General features: G+C 40.5%; 1 protein-coding gene across 2 annotated transcripts in view; it reads left to right on the forward strand.

The window, feature by feature from the left end:
• The first annotated feature begins 232 nt into the window (after positions 1–232).
• The window catches only part of LOC118398799 (semaphorin-4G-like), a 44160-nt gene continuing 18240 nt past the window's right edge, over positions 233–26152 (forward strand). Inside the window, exons 1-3 of one of the 2 annotated variants that reach the window (XM_052474664.1) lie at positions 233–385; positions 15603–15755; positions 16023–16527. In XM_052474664.1, coding sequence (XP_052330624.1) covers positions 16392–16527 — 136 coding nt within the window. In that variant the 5' untranslated portion in view covers positions 233–385; positions 15603–15755; positions 16023–16391. The remainder of the gene's footprint in view (positions 386–15602; positions 15756–16022; positions 16528–26152) is intronic. The other variant, XM_035794519.2, reaches the window with a different exon arrangement.

A 26152-nucleotide genomic window follows, 5' to 3' on the forward strand; every position in this document is an offset into this window, starting at 1 on the left:
CAAATGTACCCATTGATATCTTCTTATTGCAGTTGTCAACTTCCATGAAACTCATGGAGAGAAAATGTAATGGAAGAATGGAAAAAGCCAGAAAAAAAACAAGAACTCCATGCTAACATTTAGAGAAAGGTATACAATTAATTTGCTGATATTTTCTAGCATTCTGTCAAACTTAAATGTTGTCATACTGATAGAGTTTTAGTTTATTCCTGAACATTCACGAAGAGGCGTGGTCACTTGTGACGAAGGTTCCACACCTTTTGTTTGTCAGGCTGCCACAGTTTGCTGTGGGTGAAAGTCCACTGTAGATTACAAACACACCGCATTGGGATTTTTTTTTTTACACCGAACACCGTATCTTCAAGGAATCCCCCCATAATTTCAGGTAAAACAGAATGACTTTATCTCCGTGTACTGCGGCTCTTTGTGACTGTATGATTAATTTATCTGCGTTTTGGATAGGCTACCTGCTGCTTTACAGTAGCCTACAGCATGAGTGTACGGCAGATGCGGAAAAAGATCGAGACAATGGACAAATGACGATACTGGTGTTCAATAAAAAGTAGTAGGCTAAATAGGCTATACCTAACTGCATAGAGGCTGACAGAAAATCAGTTGTTTATCATTGATAGGCTATGCCTATGTAGAAATATAGCCTACTTGCAGCAAACGAACTCAAATCGATGACATGCTAGTTGATTTAGTATAGGCTAATCGCTTTTTATAGGAGCTCTGTTAGATGAATTTCCTACCCTGTCACAGAAAAGCGCGTTTGGGGACTTCTGTCTAAATAACCAGTGAAAGGCTATCCACTCAAGACAGTTGATCATAATCAATTTAGTGTCTACCTGTTATTCTATTACCAAGACATGTATAGTGGAGTTTAAATGACCATTCTGAGAGGCAAATAGACAAGCCGCCTATGTCAACCTGGTGTCAGAGTATTTCGTATTATTCTGTACTTAAATCCTAGATACTCCATTTAGTATATGTTACGTTTCATATCATATGTATTAATTTGTGAATATCCAACAACCATTTTGTAAGATATGTTACGAATTACAATTCATGTTATATGTTATGAATTTTCAAAATGTACAATATATTACGAATTTGAAAAACGTATGGTAGGTTACGAATTCTAGCTAGGTGGCTAACGTAATCTAGCTGGTTATCGTTAGCTAGGCTATGAGTTAGGGTTAAATTTAGTAGTTAGGTTAAAGGGTTAGGGGAAGGGTTAGCTAACATGCTAAGTAGTTGCAAAGTAGGTAAAAGTAGTAAGTAGTTGAAAAGTTGCTAAAATGCTGAAGTTGGCCGTGATGAGATTCGAACACTAACAGATTAGTGTTTTGTTCATTGTTGTTTATGGATTACAATGATTTGTGAGTCATAATCAGCCAGCATTGTTAGCATGGGATACCAGGTAACCTCGCATGAGAATCACATCAGAGCACCAGGGACCACAGGTAGATCACATTGATTCAGATTAAATGGACAGGGAGGACCTGATCCCAGCTCAGGACTCCTATTCTGAGACACTTGATACATAGGCCCCAGATCTAACATTACTGGATAGGTGACAACAAGGTACCACTTCAAATGCATTCTCACCATTACAGTAATAGAAGATCAAGGATTAGGTCTACCTCAAGGAAGGGAGGAGGAAATTTTGCATTTTAGAAATGGAACAAGGGCCATTGTATCATCTAAAAACACAGTGATGAGATTGGTAATGATCAGATCATTACTACTCTCTTCCATACTGAAGGTATCAATGACATCAAGTGCAATCAATGCTACAATTCCCAATTTGATTGACGAATGTGAAGATAATAATGTTGGGTACTGACTCCATAAATGTTTAACAAATCATTTATTCATTATAAGCAGTGCGTAACTGGTCTTAAAGTTATTCTTTATTCTAGAGGAGGAATAAATCATATCAAATCTAATACTCCGAATACAAGAGGTGTAGACTTTACAGTGAAATGCTTACTTACACGAACGAGCCCGTTCCCAACAATGCAGAGTTAAAAAGTAAGAAATATTTAGAAATATTTTCTAAATAAAAAGGAGATATTAACACAATAAAAACAAAAACAATGCCATATACAGGGAGTACCAGTACCGAGTCAGTGTCTTGTTGTCTTTTTTCTGTCTCTTCTCTGTTAGCTGCATTCAATAACTTTAATTCATACTTCCTCTTTTGTGTTATCCTCTTCTTTATTTTATACTGTAGAGACCATCAGTGTCATACACAGATGTGTTCCTACTCTTTATTCCATTGAATAAAGGGAAACTATTATTAGTGAATGGTGTTAGAGATTTGCATGTTCCAGCTGGGGGAGTGTATTGTGTGAGAGAAAAACAGTTCACATTCATTAAATTGTTCCCATATATTTTTATTTGACCAAAAACACTGTCTCTCTGCCTCTATGTAAATTCAATGGCATCGACTGTCATCTTTTTCACTAAGTGTTACTACACATTTTCACTACACATGTGACACGGGCGCACACACAACGATTTGATTTGAACTTTTAGAGAAGGAAGGATCATAAATGAAAAAGGATTATAGATAAGAGATGTAGAACTAATCAGGAAGGCTGGCAGCCTCACACACACACACACACACACACACACACACACACACACACACACACACACACACACACAAAGACTGTCTGTGTAATATGGCTTTATACCAAGATGTGAAAGGGGGCTGGATATATTTGTCATTATAAGTTATTTAGCCATCGTTGGTCCTTCATAAAGAGTTCATACATTCATAATAAAAGGCTTTATATTGAGATGTGAACGAGGGCATCTCGGATGGAGCTGCCTTAGTTATCCAATCTGCCATATCCTCATTAGACAGAGCTCATTGACACACGGTAATTGCCTAATACTCTAAACTCGGTTTAGTGGATGAGTTCTAAGGAAACTCACAGTGGGTCATAGTCAGAACCTACTGTAAATGATGAGTCCCGTAAGCTAATCGCTAATACCCTATGGATAAGGACTGGGGACCCACTCTGACAACCACTGGATTAGCGCGAGGGTAAGAAGCAGCATGGGGTATGTTTTGGGCTGGCAGACTGGAAAACAGGGCAAAGGGTTGATGGGATTATCTTCTGTAGAGAAGTGTAGATTTCTCACCCCTCCCCGATTTTGCCTGTGGTTGCATCATTGAGATTTATCAATTGATGTATTTTTCTCATGAAGCAGTTTACAGGTCAGTAGCCCAATATTATCCACACATCTTGCTGTGTGTGTGCAGCATGCAAGTTTGTGTCTGCGCACACGTGTACTCAATAAAGATTCTTCATACACTTGACTGTCAGTAAACCTATAGTCCATGAGGAATCAGAACTAAGACATTGTGTGCTTTATGGACACTTCTTTACACTACCCTGTTTGTCCGTCTGTCTGATGATCCTGGATCCCTCCAGACAGTGAGGAACTGATAAAGACGTTTTCTCCTCCTCTGTCACATCTTTAAGAGTTTTTTTTGACAGGCCATCTGAATGCTGGATGGCATTTCCATGTAAAAAGCCCTATGAGCACTAAAGTGAAGTTCATAGGAGCACATAAAATTTGGTGTTAAATGAAAGCTGAGTCTATATTTTTGAGAAATGAAGACATATACATTTTTAACACATTTCCATCCTAAAAATGAGGAATAATTAAAGGCTTTGATTTATGGTCAAACAGATGGAGAAGGGGTCTTAGAAGTTTGGACAGTACAAATCAAATTGTATTGGTCACATATACATATTTGGCAGATGTTATTGCTGGTGTCGCAAAATGCTTGTGTCCCTATCTCCAACAGTGCAGGAGTATCTAACAATACACACATCTAAAATTAAAATAATGGAATTAAGAAATATTTTAATATTAGGTTGGGCAATGTCGGAGTGGCATTGACTAAAATACAGTATAATATAAATTAAATGAGTAAATGTTATTAAAGTGACTAGTGTTCATCATTAAAGTGACCATTGATTCTATGTACATAGGGCAGCAGCCTCTAAGGTGCAGGGTGGAATAACCGGGTGGTTGCCGACTAGTGATGGCTATCTAACAGTCTGATGGCCTTGAGATGGAAGCTGTTTTTCAGTCTCTCGGTCCCAGCTTTGATGCACCTTTACTGACCTCACCTTCTGGATGGTGGCGGGGTGAACAGGCAGTGGCTCAGATGGTTGTTGTCCTTGATCTTTTTGGCCTTGTGACATTGGGTGCTGTAGGTGTCCTGGAGGGCAGGCAGTTTGCCCCCAGTGATGCGTTGGGCAGACTGCACAACACTCTGGAGAGCCTTGCGGTTGTGGGCGGTACAGTTGCCGTACCAGGCGGTGATACAGCCCAACAGGATGCTCTCAATTCTGCATCTGTAAAAGTTTGTGAGGGTCTAAGGGGCCAATACAAATTTCTTCAGCCTCCTGAGTTTGAAGAGGCACTGTTGGTCCTTCTTCGCCTCCAGTCTGTGTGGGTGGATCATTTCAGATTGTCAATGTGTACGCCGAGGAACTTGAAGCTTTCACCTTCTCTCCCTCTGCTGTATCCGGAAGTCCACGATAAGCTCCTTCAATTTATTGACATTGAGGGAGAGGTTATTAACCTGACACCACCCCGCCCAGTCCCTCACCTCCTCACTGTAGGCTGTCTTGTCATTGTTGGTAATCTGGCCTACTGCTGTTGTGCCGTCTGCAAACTTGATGATTGAGTCTGAGGCGTGCGTGGCCACACAGTCATGGCTCAACATGGAGTACAGAAGGGGGCTGAGCATAAACCATTGTGGGGACCCTGTGTTGAAGATCAGTATAGTGGAGGTGTTTTTTCTTACCTTCATCAGTGGCCCGTCAGGAAGTCCAGTTGCACAGGGTTCAGTTCATACCCAAGGCCCCAAGCTTAATGATGAGCTTGGAGGGTACTATGGTGTTGAAGGCTGATCTATAGTTAATGAACATCATTCTTCCGTCTGGGCTGGCAGCCTTGCGAGTGTTGACACATTTAAATGTCTTACTCACATCTGCCACGGAGAACGAGAGCCCACAGTCCTTGTGAGCATGCCGCGTCACTGGCACTGTGTTATCCTCAAAGTGGGCAAAGAAGGTGTTTAGCTTGTCCAGGAGCAAGATGTTGGTGTCAGCAACGTGGCTGGTTTTCCCTTTGTAATACGTGATTGTCTGTAGATCCTGCCACAAGCGTCTCGTGTCTGAGCCGAATTGAATTGTCTCTGTGCTTTGTCTCTGTGCTGACGTTTCGTCTGTTTGATTGCCTTATGGAGCGAATAACTACACTGTTGGTATTAGACCATATTCCCAGTCACCTTGCCATGATTAAATGCGGGGATTTGCGCTTTGAGTTCTGCACGAATGCTTCCATCTATCCACGGTTTTTGATTTGGGTAGGTTTTAATAGTCACAGTGGGAACAACATCACCTATATGCTTCCTGATCAACTCAGTCACCGTGTCTGTGTATATGTCAATGTTATTCTCAGAGGCAAGCTGGAACCACAGTACAGTAAAAAACTAGAGTACAGGTCAGTACAATACACTACTTTAAAGTTTAGTACTTTACTGAACTGTATGACACTATACTGTACTGAACTGTGCTGTACTGTGATGTCCAACCTTGTGAAACATAGACCTCCATGATTGGCACAAATGTGATGCAGTCCGGACTAGAGGTCGACCGATTAATTAAGGACGATTTTCAAGTTTTCATAACAATCGGTAATCTGCATTTTTTGATGCCGATTACATTGCAATCCACGTGGAGACTGCGTGGCAGGCTGACCACCTGTTACAGGAGGAGCCAAGGTAAGTTGCTAGCTAGCATTAAACTTATCTTATAAACAACAATCAATCTTAACATAATATTTAGACTTAAGGTTGCCACCCGTTCGATAAAATACGGAATGGTTCCGTATTTCACTGAAAGAATAAACGTTTTGTTTTCGAAATTATAGTTTCCGGATTTGACCATATTAATGACCTAAGGCTCGTATTTCTGTGTGTTTATTATATTATAATTAAGTCTATGATTTGATATTTGATAGAGCAGTCTGACTGAGCGGTGGTAGGCAGCAGCAGGCTCGTAAGCATTCGTTCAAACAGCACTTTCCTGCGTTTGCCAGCAGCTCTTCACAATGCCTGAAGCACAGCGCTGTTTATGACTTCAAGCCTATCAACTCCCGAGATTAGGCTGGCAATACTATAGTGCATATAAGAACATCCAATAGTCAAAGGTATATGAAATACAAATGGTATTCAGAGAGAGAGTCCTAAAATTCCTATAGTAACTACAACCTAAAACTTCTTAACTGGGAATATTGAAGACTCATGTGTAAAGGAATTGCCAGCTTTCATATGTTCTCATGTTCTGAGCAAGGAACTTAAACTTTAACTTTATGATATGGCACATATTGCATTTTCACTTTCTTCTCCAACACTTTGTCTTTGCATTATTGATACCAAATTGAACATGTTTCATTATTTATTTGAGACTAAATTGATTTTATTTATTTATTATATTAAGTTTTTTTTTTTTAAGTTAATTCAGTATTGTTGTAATTGTCATTAGTAGAAATATATATATATCAAAATTGGCCAATTTTAATTGGTATCGTCTTTTTTTGGGTCTTCCAATGATCGGTATCGGTGTTGGAAAAATCATAGTCGGTCGACCTCTAGTCCAAACCAACCAAATGTGGTCCTGTTTGAGTGCGGAGCTCATTAGAATAATACCCAAACATGTTATGGAGGATATTACATTTTTCTACCTTTGTGTACCTATTCAGGATACATCACCATGAAGAGAATGACATTCATAATTATGCATTTCTGTATAGTACAGATCAGGGACCCATGATGTCATTCTGTTACCATAATTCTGTTACAGGGTGTTAATCCACCTTACTTACTGTAGTTCAATAACCAAAATTGATTTTTTCAAACTCAAGGTGTCATGTCATAGTTGACACCCCGTTCTTTCTGCAGATATCTTTGGATCTTAGTTCGAATTAGATATTTAAAGGTCCAATACAGCCGTTTTTGTTGAAATATCAAATTATTTCTGGGTAACAATGAAGTACCTTACTGTGATTTATTTTTAATAAAAATAAATTAAAAAAGCACCTTAGCAAAAAGCAATTTCTCAAGCAAGGACTGTCTGGGAGTGGTCTGAGTGGGGAGGGGGAAACTGAAAACTAGCTGTTATTGAAAGAGGTGAGCTCTCTTTCTAGTTGGTCTATTAACTCATTTACAGCCAGGTGTTGTCACAAGGCAGGCCAAAACTCCATCCCGCCAAATTTCAAGCTGTCTTTTCAAACAGCTCTTACACAGTTTTTAAATTAAAAACCCTTCCTGAATTGAGTGCCTTGAATTTGAATTGACCCCATCACTGGTTTGTTTAACTTGCAATCAATGGTTTTTGTTTGGCTTTCATTTGAAGTGAAAAATCGGAGTCTCAGCGTCATTCTGTTAACATGTAATTGCCCAGCAGCACTCTGTGATTGACTCAGCCTTCCCTCTGTTAAGATAAGAGCTCCTCATCTCTGACAAGCTGACTGATTGGAAACTTTAGGGAAATTATAACAATCAGACTCTCCCTGTGACATTTTATGCACATTTTTTTGCACTATTTTAAAACTATAGCATAATATAATAGCCTTTTATCAATGGAACTATGTACAGTGCCTTGCGAAAGTATTCGGCCCCCTTGAACTTTGCGACCTTTTGCCACATTTCAGGCTTCAAACATAAAGATATAAAACTGTATTTTTTTGTGAAGAATCAACAACAAGTGGGACACAATCATGAAGTGGAACAACATTTATTGGATATTTCAAACTTTTTTAACAAATCAAAAACTGAGAAATTGGGCGTGCAAAATTATTCAGCCCCTTTACTTTCAGTGCAGCAAACTCTCTCCAGAAGTTCAGTGAGGATCTCTGAATGATCCAATGTTGACCGAAATGACTAATGATGATAAATACAGTCCACCTGTGTGTAATCAAGTCTCCGTATAAATGCACCTGCACTGTGATAGTCTCAGAGGTCCGTTAAAAGCGCAGAGAGCATCATGAAGAACAAGGAACACACCAGGCAGGTCCGAGATACTGTTGTGAAGAAGTTTAAAGCCGGATTTGGATACAAAAAGATTTCCCAAGCTTTAAACATCCCAAGGAGCACTGTGCAAGCGATAATATTGAAATGGAAGGAGTATCAGACCACTGCAAATCTACCAAGACCTGGCCGTCCCTCTAAACTTTCAACTCATACAAGGAGAAGACTGATCAGAGATGCAGCCAAGAGGCCCATGATCACTCTGGATGAACTGCAGAGATCTACAGCTGAGGTGGGAGTCTCTGTCCATAGGACAACAATCAGTCGTATATTGCACAAATCTGGCCTTTATGGAAGAGTGGCAAGAAGAAAGCCATTTCTTAAAGATATCCATAAAAAGTGTTGTTTAAAGTTTGCCACAAGCCACCTGGGAGACACACCAAACATGTGGAAGAAGGTGCTCTGGTCAGATGAAACCAAAATTGAACTTTTTGGCAACAATGCAAAACGTTATGTTTGGCGTAAAAGCAACACAGCTCATCACCCTGAACACACCATCCCCACTGTCAAACATGGTGGCGGCAGCATCATGGTTTGGGCCTGCTTTTCTTCAGCAGGGACAGGGAAGATGGTTAAAATTGATGGGAAGATGGATGGAGCCAAATACAAGACCATTCTGGAAGAAAACCTGATGGAGTCTGCAAAAGACCTGAGACTGGGACGGAGATTTGTCTTCCAAAACATAAAGCAAAATCTACAATGGAATGGTTCAAAAATAAACATATCCAGGTGTTAGAATGGCCAAGTCAAAGTCCAGACCTGAATCCAATCGAGAATCTGTGGAAAGAACTGAAAACTGCTGTTCACAAATGCTCTCCATCCAACCTCACTGAGCTCGAGCTGTTTTGCAAGGAGGAATGGGAAAAAATGTCAGTCTCTCGATGTGCAAAACTGATACAGACATACCCCAAGCGACTTACAGCTGTAATCGCAGCAAAAGGTGGCGCTACAAAGTATTAACTTAAGGGGGCTGAATAATTTTGCACGCCCAATTTTTCAGTTTTTGATTTGTTAAAAAAGTTTGAAATATCCAATAAATGTCGTTCCACTTCATGATTGTGTCCCACTTGTTGTTGATTCTTCACAAAAAAATACAGTTTTATATCTTTATGTTTGAAGCCTGAAATGTGGCAAAAGGTCGCAAAGTTCAAGGGGGCCGAATACTTTTGCAAGGCACTTTATCTCTTCTAGTATGTTCTATTTCTATGATGTGTGCTCCTGATCTACAGGTATGTTGCTCTACTTCTATGTTCTACACCTGCGGTCTACTGCTTACCTGATCCAGAGGTAGAGAGGTAGCTAGCTACGGCAATGCAATCTGTTGTCATGACAGCATTGTGGAGTGTTGTGATGTTTTCAGATACAGAATCTACAGATGTCTAGAGTGAGATTCTGCAGGCTCCTCTTGGACGTGTGTGTGTGTGTGTGTGTGTGTGTGTGTGTGTGTGTGTGTGTGTGTGTGTGTGTGTGTGTGTGTGTGTGTGTGTGTGTGTGTGTGTGTGTGTGTGTGTGTGTGTGTGTGTGTGTGTGTGTGTGTGTGTGTGTGTGTGTGTGTGTGTGTGTGTGTGTGTGATGGAGAAGGGAAGATTCCACTCCAGTGTAAAAAATAGTTTTGCTATATCAGATTGTTCTGTCAATTCTCACATTGGAAGGAAGGATGTTATGACATGCTTTTTACATTTGTATTACAAACAATTTTTTGAATGATTAAATTGGACATTTAGGCCCTTTGTAGACCTATACCTGATACAGACGTTTTAATTTGTTTACCTTTATTTAAACAGCCATTTTTACAATAAAAACAGAATAATAAAACATACACATATGTGTATAAAACAATATAATCAATAACGTAAACTTCCTGCATGGCACCAGCACATGTAACTACAGTGAATTCTGCAGATTGTTCCACATATTAGGGGCAAAAAACAGACTGCACATTTTCCCACATATGTGGAGACTGAAGGGATCTCTAGTGTTATCCATTCCTGAGACGGGTCTGGTAACTTATGATTCTTAACTTCATTAATGAAGTTATATACGGAGGCAGTTTCTGTAAGACTGCTTTGTCATGAAATAAAAGAGAGAATGCAGCTCTCTTACAGACAGAGAGGTCCATTCCACATTTTTATACAGACTACAATGGGTCCTAAAATTGTCCCCTGTGATAAAACATATTGCGGAATGGTAGACTGTGTCCAAGGGTTTCAAAACAGAGGTTGCTGCATGTAAACAATATAATCAAAATCCGATACAGGGAGAAGCGTTGTCTTAACAATCTTTCTCCTATTTTCAATACTGGGGTATGATTTGTTTTTTATATCGAAATAATCTTGGATCTAAGTCAGATTTTATATATGCGTTATTAAGGACAATTTGTCATCAATCAAATCACATTTTATTAGTCACATACACATGGCCAGTGATATGAATCTCTATGTACGCAGCAGCCTCTCTGAGTTAGGGATTGCTGTTTAGCGGTCTGATGGCCTTACTGTTTTTCAGTCTCTCGGTCCCAGCTTTGATGCACCTGTATGAACCTTGCCTTCTGGATGGTAGTGGGGTGAACAGGCAGTGGCTCGGGTGGTTGTTGTCCTTGATGATCCTTTTGGCATTCCTGTGACATTGGGTGCTGTAGGTGTCGGGGGAGCAGGTAGTTTGCCCCCGGTGATGCGTTGTGCAGACCGCACCACCCTCTGGAGAGCCTTGCGGTTGATGGTGGTGCACTTGCCGTACCAGGCAGTGATAAAAGTTTGTCAGGGTTTTAGGTGACAAGCCAAATTTCTTCAGCCTCCTGAGGTTGAAGAGGCGCTTTTGCGCCCTCTTCACCACACTTTCTGTGTGAGTGGACTATTCAGTTTGTCTGTGATGTGTGTGCTGAGGAACTTAACGTTCCACCTTCTCCACTACGGTTCTTTCGATGTGGATAGGGTGGTGCTCCCTCTGCTGTTTCCTGAAGTCCACAATCATCTCCTTTGTTTTGTTGACACCCAGTTACTTATATTGAGAAACAAGCTCAATTTGGGCTCCATTTGTAGCGCAAATATGCAGATCCTCAGGGCAACATTTTGTGACCTAGAGAACAGCATGAGCTTGGTTTTACTTGTTTTTAACACATATTTAAGAACTGTAAGTGATTTCTGAATTGAATCAATGTCATGCTGAAGTTCACGAATGGCCTGCTACACCGAGGTGGCACAGGAATACAAAACTGTGTCATCTGCATAGAGATGAATGTTACAAGTATTAACAGTGTTTCCTATGTCATTAATATACAAGGTGAACAATAATGGACCCAAAATTTAACCCTGAGGAACACCTTTTGTCAACATGGAGTTCTGTCGCTAAGATAATTCTGAAACCATAAAAAGACTGTATATCCCAGGCCTATTTTTGATAACATCTTCAGCAAAACAGAATGATCAACAGTGTCGAATGCCTTTGACAGGTTCATAAACAAGGCAACACAGCTCTTTCAGCATCCAAGGCATTGTCAAGATCATTAACAACTAGCGTGGTTGCTGTGGTACTACTATGCCCAGGCCTAAACCCTGATTGGTTTATTTTAAAAATACAAAAATCAGATAAAAAGGAACAAAGTTGTACATTAGCCAAGGATTCAAGAATCTTAGATAAAGAAGGTAGTCTTGAAATGGTGTCATTACACTCTTTACATTGTGCTCTAACATAAGGAGTATGTCTAGATTCTGAAATACACATTTTCACAAATGTTTTCAACTTTTAACATATTATTAATATCTCGATAGTACCGTTTTTTTTTTCTCATTTTAAGACATATCGCTTGCAACAATATAGAAGTACATCACATTCCCAGTGAGCTCTCTGCTAATTCGGAAGGTACCATACATTTTATGAGCACCACCAACACAGTGAATGGGAAAATGGATTCAACGGCAACTCCCTCTGCTGGTGATTTACGGCATGTGCAATCCTAAAGGTGGACTGGGATTGGTTAATGACCTATATTGTCATATCATTAAAAGTACCAGAGAGCCCACTCTGGAAATTGTATGTGTTTGAAGAGTATATTGTTCCTAACAATTTATCTAGAAACACACTAAATCAAAAGGATACTTTTGATATATTTTTATTTTTTATGTACAGAACACTATATGGAGTATAATGACTCTATGATGTTGTCTGTGTCAGGGCTATAAAAATAAAAAAAATACAAGATTGGTAACACTGGTGCTCACAACTTTAAAAAGTTAGGAACACCACATGTAATTTAGGAGCACCTGCCTATATTGGTCCTACATGAATTCAATCTACTTTTGAAGCACGTGTTGTGCTAGAATGTAAAACTGTAAATACGTTAGTTTATTATAAAAGTTCAAATGTTGCTACAAATACCTGCCATTGAAATGACAAAGTCCTTTGTGGAATATTAGGTTCCTACATTGGGTAAATTAACTATTTTTCTTATTGTAATGCATTACATAAAAGATTCTACAATGTTTCTTTAAAAAAGTCAAGTTTGTGATGACAACGTGCAAGAGACCTGTCATTCATTCATTGCTAGGACCATTGATCTCATGAAGAAGCTATCCCATTTCCTTTCTTTCTCTCCCCCCAAATACGCTGGGGAAGTTACCAGGTTGTTAGCTATGCAATGAGGTAACATGACTAAACAAAGACTAAACAAATGGTTAACAACGTTGACACGCAAGTAGTTTTTAGAAGGCCCTCATCATGGTTTATGAATGTAAAATGCCATCCGGCAATCCGCAATATGTGTCCTATCTTTTGATCTGGTTGGTCTAGAAGCAGACCGTTTTCGACTGTAGTAATGGTGCAACCGTGACTCTAATGAGTCTTCACTAGATTGTTTCTCGAGGGAACTTGGAAACAACAGTACAGTACAGTGAAGCCTTATCATTAGAACAATTATTATCCGGGAGGTTCTTTTCATAGGTCTCACAGTGCTCCCAAAATAAAATTCCATGTCGCACAACAAAATGTTTTGTCGCACTTTAGAGCCCTGGGCCCAGTTTCACAAAAGTGTCTTAAGGCGAAGTTCATCATTAGAACTATTGAGCTCAATGGTTATCACGATAAACTTAGCCTTAAGATGCTTTTGGGAAGCTGGGCCCTGGTCTGTATCATATACGGTTCTTGGCTCATAGGCTCTTACAGGAGGTATGTATAGGTCTAAAAATGGCCACTTTCATCATGATTTTTTTTCTGATTAAAAAAAAAAAAAAATGTAAATAGCATGTCAGAAATCCTTCCTCCCAATGACGTTTCTTTGAGAATTGCCAGAACGATCTGAGATACCAAAAATATTTTCAGCCTACGTTGGCATAGAATCGCCCAGAGACGGCAAGAGACACAGAAATAGGGAAAGATAAGCACCCTGCTAAATCAGATGAAACAGGGTGAGCCTTGCTCCACAGGAGGGCGACGAGTGTTTTTACAGCATGTGATTCCTTATGACCTAAAGCCATAGAACTGAAGAGAGCTGAAGGGGAAGCTAGAGACTTGCTCTATGTTATACTGCACCCATCAAACTACTTTTCTATCTTTCCTCTCTTCTCTTATTCTTTCAGTCTGTAAGCAATCTCCCCTTCTACTAGAGTGGCAGCAGGATCATTCTATTACTCTCTCTTTCTGTCCTCTCTCTCTGACTCTCTACGTTCTTTCTCTCCACACAACAGAAATGTCTCTCCCTTTGTCTCTCTGCCCTTCTGTCCCTCTGCCCTTCTGTCCCTCTGCCCTTCTGTCCCCCTTCCCTTCTGTCCCCCTGCCCTTCTGTCCCCCTGCCCTTCTGTCCCTCTGCCCTTCTGTCCCTCTGCCCTTCTGTCCCCCTGCCCTTCTGTCCCTCTGCCCTTCTGTCCCTCTGCCCTTCTGTCCCCCTTCCCTTCTGTCCCCCTGCCCTTCTGTCCCCCTGCCCTTCTGTCCCCCTGCCCTTCTGTCCCTCTGCCCTTCTGTCCCTCTGCCCTTCTGTCCCTCTGCCCTTCTGTCCTTCTGTCCCTCTGCCCTTCTGTCCCCCTCTCATTCCTCTGCAGCCTGTAGAAACACTTGTAGATAGCTGTCGTTCCTCCGCCTCACCAACCAATGTGAATGTTATATTCTCTCCTTTTCTCTATGGATTTTAGTGCTTTAACGCTCACACTAATTTCATGCTTTTGGATTTCGATTGCATTCCATCGCTATCTTATCTGTAAGTGTTTACTTGGTTTATTATACATATTACACAGTGATGGGTTGACGAATACACATGCAATTGATACAGTTATATGGAATAGTAATGATTGCTGTGGTTATTATAATGATTGCTGAATATTTAAATGTATTAGTGATATTATGTCCTTTGGAGTTATAAAATAAATCTAACATAGATCAGACTTACAGTACCAGTCAAAAGTTTGGACACACCTACTCATGCAAGGGTTTTTCTTTATTTTTTACTATTTTCTACATTGTAGAATAATAGTGAAGATATCAAAACTATTAAATAACACATGTGGAATCATGTAGTCACCAAAAAGTGTTAAACAAATGAAACTATATTTTATATTTGAGATTCTTCAAAGTAGCCAGCCTTTGCCTTGATGACAGCTTTGCACACTTGCCATTTTCTCAACCAGCTTCATGAGGTAGTCACCTGGAATGAATTTCAATTAACAGATGTGCCTTGTTAAATGTTAGTTTGTGTAATTTCTGTCCTTCTTAATGTGTTTGAGCCAATCAGTTGTGTTGTGACAAGGTAGTGGTGGTATACAGATAATAGCCCTATTTGGTAAAATACCAAGTCCATGTAAAGGCAAGAACAGCTCAAATAAGCAAAGAGAAACGACAGTCTATTATTACTTTAAGATATGAAGATCAGTCAATCTGGAATTTCAAGAACTTTGAAAACTTTAAGTGCAGTCGCAAAAACCATCAAGCGATATGATGAAACTGGCTCTCATGAGGACCGCCACAGGAAAGGAAAACCCAGAGTGGACTCTGCTGCAGAGGATAAGTGATTTAGAGTTAGTTGCACCTCAGTTTGCAGCCCAAATAAATGCTTCAGAGTTTAAGTAACAGACACATCTCAACATCAACTGTTCAGAGGATACTGTGTGAATCAGGCCTTCCTGGTGGAATTGCTGCAAAGAAACCACTACTAAACGACACCGATAGAAGAAGAGACTTGCTTTGGCCTAGATACAGGAGCAGTGGACATTAGACTAGTGGAAATCTGTCCTTTGGTCTGATGAGCTTTTTGGTTCCAACTGCCATGTCTTTGTGAGACGAAGAGTAGGTGATCTTCGCATGTGTGGTTACCACGGTGAAGCATGGAGGAGGAGGTGTGATGGTAGGGGGCTTATTTGCTGGTGACACTGCCTGTGATTTATTTAGAATTCAAGGCACACTTAGCCAGCATGGCTACCACAGCATTCTGCGGCGATACGACATCTCGTCTGGTTTGCTCTTATTAGGACTATTATTTGGTTTTCAACAGGACAATGACCCAACACACCTCTAGGCTGTTTAAGGGCTATTTAACCAAGAAGGAGAGTGATGGAGTGCTGCATCAGATGACCTGGCCTCCACATTCACCCGACCTCAACCCAATTGAGATGGCTTGGACCGCAGAGTGAAGGAAAAGCAGACAGTATGTGCTCAGCATATGTGGGAACTTAAAAAATCTCAAATATAAAATATGTTTTGATTTATTTAACACTTTGTTTTGTTGCTACATGATCCCATATGTGTTATTTCATAGTTGTGGTGTCTTCACTATTATTCAACAATGTAGAAAATAGTACAAATAAAGAAAAACTCTTGAGTAGGTGTGTCCAAACGTTTGACTGGTATTGTATGTGTAGATGATATTGGACAAGTCTAACAGTTATCTTGTTTTTGTGTGTTTTCTCTATAGATGGAACCTGCAGCAAGGAGATGAGCCAGCTGGTTCAGGCTTCAGCACAGAGCGAGAGAGACTTCCAGTGTCTGTTGGCGTGTATGTGATAGAGAGTATATATGTATGTGTGTGTGTGTCTGCCGAGAGGAGAGAAGACTGCCTTCCAGCGGTGTGTGTGGGAGCAATTGTGTTTCTTTGCTTGAGCTGGTGTGAGTGTGTGAGTTCTTTACTCTGAATAGTAGAAGAATGGCAGCTCGCTAGTGTGTGTTTATGTGAATGCATGTGCATGAGTGTGTGTTTTCCCGAGTGAGTGTGTTGTTTCCACCTCTCTGAGGAGTAGTAGGAGGGCAGCTCTCTCCCCCTGGCTGGGTGTGTGTGTGTGTGGATATGGCAGTGTGTGTGTGTACTACCCTGCCCGCACTGCTCCTGCTCCTGAGCTGCGGTGTGTGTGTGACGGTGGGATACCCATTTAGACCCCCCATAGACCTGGATGTCACCCCCAGAATCACCATAACTACCAGCGGTAAGCACACACACACACCTCGGACGCATAGAAGGAAACAATATTGTTTTGGAATCCCCCCCCCATCCCTTCTCTCTCTCGCCCTCTCTCTCATTAGTCTGGGGAGAGAGAGCGAGAGCTACAGCTTCACTCATCTGTCCAAACTAGGAGAGGTGTACTCTATCACACCATTGTGGGTTTATAGAAGAACAACTGTGACTATAACTTAGACTTATATCTCGTCTCCTCCTCTCACTCTCAGGATGTATTCGATTTTTCAGCCTAATGTACTCTGGGATAATGACAATGGATTTGATCTTTCTGTATGAGAAAGAGGCCGTTTTTATGGGCTTTGTGTATTTGTTTTTAGCTGATCTTAACTTTTTTTGACCATAATGTTTCTGCCATCATTTCCTATGACCAAAAAGAGCTTCTGGACATGAAAACAGACATCACTAACCTTGATTAAGACAGGGACACTTCTACTTCAGTGAGTCGGAGGCTAAATACATTTAGATTTTTCCGGACAAGGCCCAAATCCCAGACACTCGAAGAAGGAGATGGCGATATAGAGTCCGGTGCGCGGGCACCCTGATGAGATATGGTGGCGAGGGAATAAATCGCCTCTATTCTCTGTTATATTGGCGAATGTGCAATCACTTGAGAATAAACTAGACAAACTCCATTCGAGACTATCCAATCAATGGGACATTAAGAATTGTAATATACTATGCTTCGCAGAGTCATGACTGAACAAGGACATGGATAATATACATGTTGGCAGGACAGAATGAGAGTCTGGTAAGGTCGGGGGGGGTCTCTTTGTTAACAACAATTGGTGTGCAATCTTTAATATTAAGGACGTTTCAAGGTTCTGCTCGCCTGAGTTAGAGTACATGGGATTCACGACCGACGTGCTGAAGGCTGGTCAACATGAAAATACTTTGTCTTTATTTTGTGTGTAACCCATGTTTTAGCGAGAGATTCCAGCATCTAAATGTGACATCTAGATTATTGTTCATGAATCGACCAAAAGCACTAACCAGAGAGGAGAAAAACAGACATATTTTAGGGTGTCGGGAGGACAAAGCCACCGCAAACAGTATAGCAGAGCTGGCTGTAACTTCACCAAACACAGAACCTGTCAAAGCGATTACAGAAAAGTTTATCAATATAATTGACGAGAAATTAAAGACATTTTCCGCCACCCTTGTTACAATTGAAACTAAGTTGAAGTTGGATGTGAATGTGAAGAGAATCGAGGAAGGAGAGAAGCGCATTCCCACCGCTGAGGACTCCATGCTAACTGTAAGCGTTACAACACTGGAGAAAACGGTGGAAAAACGGACGGAAACGTTGTCTAATTTTAAGAACAGAAGTCGCAGAGGCAATATTAACATTTCAAATCTGAGAGAAGGAACCGAAGTGGTCAGTCCGATCCAATTCTTTGGTACATGGCTACCAACTCTGCTTGTCTTGGAGACGAAAAAGGGCATCATGAAAATTGACTGAGGGCACCATGGTCCCGGGCAGGTGAGAAGAGACCAACCGAAGTGTGTCTGCATTAAACTTCACAACTACACCGATGAAGAGACAATCCTGTCAGTGGCAAAGACAAAGAATCCACTCTAATACAAGGCGTTGGGATTTCTTTCCAACAAGACCTCTCTGCCAGTGTACGGGCAAAATGCCGGGGCTTCAACAGAATCTGTGAGGAGCTGATAAGCAAGAGGATTCGGTTCGCCATGATATTCCCGGCAACCTTAAGCCTGTCACCTTGTGACATTTGAATCACCAGAAGATGTACTCACTCTGGCATAATATGTAGCCTACCACCTTCTATTGACTCAAATTACATTTGGTCAATGAACCATCACCATGCTATAGAATATTTACTATTCTCATTTGTTTTAAATCAAACTGCCTCTAGAGTAGACCTACATGTCGGGGGATGCTTGGGCACATATAGCCCACACCTTTTTATTTCTGAATCGGTCAGTGACGCAGAGGCAGGCATGCATGTTAGGGAGCGGACACACTACAGTCAAATAGATATAAAGCACTCACTAAAGACTGAAAGAAATGACAGTCATGACCCATGATGTAATGTTGTGAAGTATGCTGTACGACTACGCACTTCAACTGGGTATGATTTATTGGTGAAATAGCCTAACGGTGACTATTGCATTCTGGTCACATGCTTCATGTCATTCAAACGGGACGATACAGGCTAACTGCATATACAGTACCAGTCAAAAGTTTGGACACACCTACTCATTCAAGGGTGTTTCTTTATTTGTTACATTTTCTACATTGTAGAATAATAATCTTGTAGTACACATACATATCTTGTAGTACACATACATATCTTGTAGTACACATACATATCTTGTAGTACGCATATCTTGTAGTAAACAAAAAAGGGTTAAACAAATCAAAATAGATTTTATTTTTCAGATTCTTTAAAGTAGGAATGGGAAGTATGAGATTCAGAAAGGCTGTTCAAAACACCCAACCACCTCTTTAATCAAATCAAACTTTATTTGTCACATGCGCCGAATACAACAAGTGTAGACCTTACAGTGAAGTGCTTACTTACAAGCCCTTAACCAACAGTGCAGTTCAAGAAGAGTTAAGAAAATATTTACCAAATTAACTAAAGTAAAAAATAAAAAGTAACACAATAACAATAATGAGGCTATATACAGGGGGTACCGGTACCAAGTCAGTGTGCGGGGGTACAGGTTAGTCGAGGTAATGACTATGCATAGATAATAAACAGGTAGTAGCAGCAATGTACAAAACAAATGGGGAGGGGGTCAATGTAAATAGTCCGGTGGCCATTTTATTAATTGTTCAGCAATCTTATGGCTTGGGGGTAGAAGCTGTTAAGGAGCCTTTTGGTCCGCTTGCTTTGCGGTAGCAGGGAAAACAGCCTATGACTTGGGTGACTGGAGTCTCTGACAATTTTATGGGCTTTCCTCTGACACCGCCTATTATATAGGTTCTGGATGGCAGGAATCTTGGCCCAGTGATGTACTGGGCCGTACGCATTACCCTCTGTACCGCCTTACGGTCAGATGCTGAGCAGTTGCCAAACCAGGCGGTAATGCAACCGGTCAGGATGCTCTCAATTGTGCAGCTGTAGAACTTTTTGAAAATCTGCCAAATCATTTCAGTCTCCTGAGGGGGAAAAGGTTTTGTCGTGCCCTCTTCACGACTGTCTTGGTGTGTTTGGACCATGGTAGTTCGTTGGTGATGTGAACACTTGAAACTCTCAACCCGCTCCTCTACAGGATTACAGGAGGGGACTAAGTACACACCCTTGAGGGGCCCCAGTGTTGAGTATCAGTGGGACAGACGGGTTGTTGCCTACCCTTACCACCTGGGGGTGGCCCGTCAGGAAGTCCAGGAACCAGTTGCAGAGGGAGGTGTTTAGTCCCAGGGTCCTTAGCTTAATGGTGAGTTTTGTGGGCACTATGGTGTTGAACGCTGAGCTGTAGTCAATGAAAAGCATTCTTACATAGGTGTTCCTTTTGTCCAGATGGGAAAGGGCATTGTGTAGTGCGATTGAGATTGCGTCATCTGTGGATCTGTTGGGGCGGAATGCGAATTGGAGTGGGTCTAGGGTATCCGGGAGGATGCTGTTGATGTGAGCCATGACCAGCCTTTCAAAGCACTTCATGGCTACCGACATGAATGCTACGGGGCAGTAATCATGTAGGTAGGTTACCTTCGCTTCCTTGTGCACACAGACTATGGTGGTCTGCTTCAAACATGTAGGTATTATAGACTCGGTCAGGTACAGGTGGAAAATGTCAGTGAAGACACTTGCCAGTTGGTCCGCGCATGCTTTGAGTACATGTCCTGGTAATCCGTCTGGCCCCGCGGATTTGTGAATGTTGAGCTGTTTAACTTCTCTAGGGTAGGGGGCAGCATTCTGCATTTTGGATGAAAAGCGTGCCCAAATTAAACTGCCTGCTACTCAGGCCCAGAAGATAGGATTTGCATATAAGTGGTAGATTTGGATAGAAAACACTCTAAAGTTTACAAAACTGTTAAAATAGTGTCTGTGGGTATAACAGAACTGATTTGGCAGGCGAAAACCTGAAAAAAATCCATCCAGGAAGTAGGATTTTGTATTCAATGCCATTACAGTATCCATTGACTTAGGACACAAATTGCAGTTCCTATGCCTCCCTCTAGATGTCAACAGTCTTTAGAAATTGTTTCAGGCTTGTATTCTGAAAAATGAGGGAGTAAGAGCAGTCTGAATGAGTGGACCCTGCAGTGTCACAGAGCTTTTTCATGGGCGCGACCGAGAGAGTGCCTTTCTTGTTTACCTTTTATATTGACAACGTTATTGTCCGGTTGAAATATTATTGATTATTTAGGCTAAAAACATCAGGAGGATTGAATATAAACATAATTTCAAGCCCTGACACATCTGACGAGCGTCAGAGCTGGTATAGTAGGATTCAATCTTAATCCTGTATTGGCTCTTTGCTTGTTTCATGGTGTTGCAGGATTTCTTATAAGAGTTTGGATTAGTGTCCCACTCCTTGAAAGCGGCAGCTCTAGCCTTTAGTTTGATGCGGATGTTGCCTGTAATACATGGCTTCTGGTTGGGATATGTACGTACGGTCACTGTGGGGACAACATCATCGATGTACTTATTGATGAAGCCGATGACCGGTGGTATACTCCTCAATGCCATTCGATGAATCCCAGATCATATTCCAGTCTGTGCTAGCTTTGCACACTCTTGCCATTTTCTCAATCAGCTTCATGAGTAGTCACTTGGAATGCATTTCAATTAACAGGTGTGCCTTGTTAATGAGTTGGACCGCAGAGTGAAAGAAAAGCAGCCAACAAGTGCTCAGCATATGTGGGACCTTCAAGACTGTTGGAAAAGCATTCCAGGTGAAGCTGGTTGAGAGAATGCCAAGAGTGTGCAAAGTTGTCAAGGTAAATGGTGGTTACTTTGAAGAATCTAAAATATTAAATATATTTTGATTTGTTTAACATTTTTTTTGGTTGCTACATGATTACATATGTGTTATTTCATAGTTTTGATGTCTTCATTATTATTCTATATTGTAGAACATTTGTAATATTAAGAAAATTAGTGAATGAGTAGGTGTGTCCAAACCTTTGACTGGTACTGTTAATGTTTTGTGTGGATGAAAATTATATTTAACTATTCATAGATCTGATTTATTTTGGTTCAACGTATGATGCTACTTTTATGTGGAAGTGGGGTTTGTGGGTGCGCTCGTCTCTGTGCCTGTCGGGGCGGCCGGCCGGGCGGGGTCTTTCTCATCCTTGGAAAATCCCTTTGGACCCAGGGGGCAGGGGCCTCAGCCGACCAACGGCTCGAGGCGGGTGGGGTCGAGCGCACCTATGGTCAACAGTAGTCGATTGTACGAGTCTATTCTGTTTGGATTTTTATATTGATTGGGTGTCTGTCCGCTCTCAGGATAAAGGTTCCAAAGACCCCGCTATTTTGTTTTTTTTACTCCCCATGAATGGTTCAATGTTTTTTTATGTTGGAGCTGAGAGCTCAGAGGGATAAAATTACTCGAGCAGTTGGACGACAATCATAATATGGCCCGAATAATTAAGGTTGATAGATTAATGAGCCACTATAGACTCGCCCTGACTTTGACTGGGATTCAAATATTGAGAGGTTGTTCTGTTTGACTTTGCTGAATATAATAGGAAGCAGAATGGGATTTGTTCTGACATTCGATTAAGAAGCCAGCTGTCATGAACAAATCCCTCTTCTTTCTTAAGTCTATTGTGTTCTTATTAAACTAGGAGCTTGTTTAATTAATGGAAGTTTGTAATCATGAATTTTCTTTTCTCCTTCCCAGCGCACTATTACTATTATTATGACTTTATCATTAGTATTATTAGGTTATAATAAATAATTTAATATGAATTGAATGCAAAATTGAATGCAGTTTTAATTGCATTGATATCTACTTCCATTTGGGTAAAGGCCTCATTGGAAGGTAGACGGTACCAGGGTAGCTAATGGTAAAATCTTAACATTTATTTGGACCAATGATGAAGATGCTCATAGGAGACGATGACCTAGACCACGTTATATTTATTTTCAGAAGCAGAAGTGTTTATATTTTATGTAATGTTGGATGTATAAGGTTGGTTTTTCTTTATCTTAATGTTGGCCAAATATGTTAAAAATGATCAGACAGGTTTTATTGCTCTTTCATTGCTTGTTGCGGATTCTATAACAACAGCAAACCCCCATGATTTTAAAGATACCTACTATTCTTTTGAAAGGAATTCATTCATCTTAAAAGAGAAAAGGAACAGATTGCTCTCCTACAGGACAGACATCTGACTGACTTGGAACATTAGAAATTAAAGTGAGACTGTATAGGCAAAGTGTTTTACTAATCCTATAATTCTAAAAGCAGAGGGGCTGTCATTCTTATTATGAAAAAACAACATTATATCCAGGCAGTATCACAACCGGCTGTGATTGGGAGTCCCCATAGGGCGGCGCACAATTGGCCCAGTGTCGTCCGGGTTTGGCTGGGGTAGGCCGTCATTGTAAATAAGAATTTGTTCTTAACTGACTTGCCTAGTTAAATAAATAAAATATTAAAAATATCTCCATATGCAATGATATTTTGCTATTCATTTCTAACCCAGAAACCTTTATTCCCATTCTTATTGACTCAATTAAGAGGTTTAGCTCCTTTTTCTGACTACAAAATGTATTTTTCTAAATCAGAAGCTATGCCCCTAGGGAGCGTGAGTGACAACACTTTGTGGTCCTTCTGTGGCTCAGTTGGTAGAGCATGGCGCTTGTAACGCCAGGGTAGTGGGTTCGATTCCCGGGACCACCCATACGTAGAATGTATGCACACATGACTGTAAGTCGCTTTGGATAAAAGCGTCAGCTAAATGGCATATATTATATTATTATTATTATATTATTATTTGTCAATTTGAACGGAAACTCATTCAATTTTTCTTGTTGAATAAACTTCACAATCTGTCTAATAGCAGCTAACCTGTCTAACAGCAGCTAACCTGTCTAACAGCAGCTTTGCACCTGTACTTGGGGTTAATGAAGACCTAGATAGGTGGATGGACCTGCCATCATAATGGATGGGTAGAATTAATCTGATTTAAAATGAAGGTTTTCACCAGACTTTTGTTTCTCCAGACGATGCCATTATATATAATTTAAAAAATCATTTTAATGAACTAAATAAATACCTCTCAGATTTTATATGGCACAGCACAGAAAAATAACACAAATTAGTAGTGCAGCTGCCGTATAATTTAGGAGGCCTGGCACTACCTAATTTGCTATTTTATAACTGGGCATGTCGTGCTCGCATAACTACAGAATGGCTCAGGATGAACATTGCTCTAATTGGGTCAGTAATGACTCCTGTTTCACATCTCCATACTCATTAATCAGTGTTATGACTGGTGATAGAAACTCAGTCAGCACAGAAGTGAAACATAACCCGATTTTTAACAGCACCTATAAGATCTGGAGAGAGATTTGCAAACACCTTGGGAGAAAGGATTACTTTTCTGTTCTGACTCCCCTTATAAATAACAAGGTAATTCCTCCTGGTATCTCTGATAGCATTTTCCACCTCTGGTACCAGAAAGGAAGAGATGCAGTGTAAGATTATGCAAAGGGTTCATAGGACTCCCATCATATGTAATAAATTGAAAGCAGAATTCTCTGATACCAGTTGTAAGTGTAAGAAGGAAAATGCGCTCATGGCCATCTTTTTGGATTTTCCCATTAATTAAGATGTTCTGAGAAAATGTCAAAACAAAGCTGGAGGGCATGTTCATATAAGAATGGACCAATGGCTATTCTTACTACAGCCACACATTTTGTGACATTCAAATTATGAATTGTATGTAACAAAAATGTTAATGAAATGAGTGAGAAAATATGATTAAAGCAATGAAAAATGAAGAGCAGAGAACTGAAAGGGAATGTGTAAAACTTATTGTTTTTGTATGTTTTTGTATTTGTTTTGGTGTTTGCTGGTTATGATATGTTTCATTTTGTAATTGAAATATATCTACCTACATATGTAAACATTTGTTTGACGTTGACCTGAAACAAGTAACATTAAATAATAATAATTACAACAACAACAAAATTATATATACAGTTGAAGTCGGAAATTTACATACACCTTAGCCAATTACATTTAAGCTCAGTTTTTCACAATTTCTGACATTTAATCCTAGTAAAAATTCCCTGTCTTAGGTCAGTTAGGATCACCACTTTATTTTAAGAATGTGAAATGTCCGAATAATAGTAGAGAGAATGATTTATTTCAGCTTTTATTTCTTTCATCACATTCCCAGTGAGTCAGAAGTTTACATACTGTACACTCAATTAGTATTTGGTAGCATTGCCTTTAAATTGTTTAACTTAGGTCAAATGTTTCGAGTAGCCTTCCACAAGCTTCCCACAATAAGTTGGGGGAATTTTGGCCCATTCCTCCTGACAGAGCTGGTGTAACTGAGTCAGGTTTGTAGGCCTCCTTGCTTGCACACGCTTTTTCAGTTCTGCCCACACTTTTTCTATGGGATTGAAGTCAGGGCTTTACCTTGACTTTGTTGTCCTTAGGCCATTTTTCCACAACTTTGGAAGTATGTTTGGGGTTGTTGTCCATTTGGAAGACACATTTGCGACCAATCTTTAACTTCCTGACTGATGTCTTGAGATATTGCTTCAATATATCCACATAATTTTCCTACCTCATGATGCCATCTATTTTGTAAAGTGCACCAGTCCCTCCTGCAGCAAAGCACCCCGACAACATGATGCTGCCAACCCCATGCTTCACGGTTGGGATGGAGTTCTTCGGCTTGCAAGCCTCCCCCTTTTCCTACGAACATAACAATGGTCATTATGGCCAAACAGTTCTATTTTTGTTTCATCAGACCAGAGGACATTTCTCCAAAAAGTGGGATCATTGTCCCCATGTGCAGTTGCAAACCGTGGTCTGGCTTTTTTACGGCGGCTTTGGAGCAGTGGCTTCTTCCTTGCTGAGCGGCCTTTCAGGTTGTGTCGATATAGGATTTGTTTTACTGTGGATAAAGACACTTTTGTACCTGTTTCCTCCAGCATCTTCACATGGTCCTTTGCTGTTGTTCTGGGATTGATTTGCACTTTTCGCAAGTACGTTCATCTCTAGGAGACAGAACGCGTCTCCTACCTGAGCGGTATGACGGCTGCGTGGTCCTGTGTTATTTACACTTGCATACTATTGTTTGTACAGATGAACGTGGTACCTTCAGGCGTTTGGAATTTGCTCCCAAGGATGAACCAGACTTGTGGAGGTCTACAAAAAAAAATTGAGGTCTTGGCTGATTTCTTTTGATTTTCCCATGATGTCAAGCAAAGAGGCACTGAGTTTGAAGGTAGGCCTTGAAATACATCCACAGGTACACCTCCAATTGACTCAAATTATGTCAACATGTCTATCAGAAGCTCCTAAAGCCATTACATCATTTTCTGGAATTTTTCAAGCTGTTTAAAGGCACAGGAATTGTGATACAGTGAAATTATAAGTGAAATATTCTCTGCAAACAATTGTTGGAAAAATGACTTGTGTCATTC

The sequence above is a fragment of the Oncorhynchus keta genome, chromosome 2, assembly GCF_023373465.1.
Source record: "Oncorhynchus keta strain PuntledgeMale-10-30-2019 chromosome 2, Oket_V2, whole genome shotgun sequence".
Taxonomy (NCBI): domain Eukaryota; kingdom Metazoa; phylum Chordata; class Actinopteri; order Salmoniformes; family Salmonidae; genus Oncorhynchus; species Oncorhynchus keta.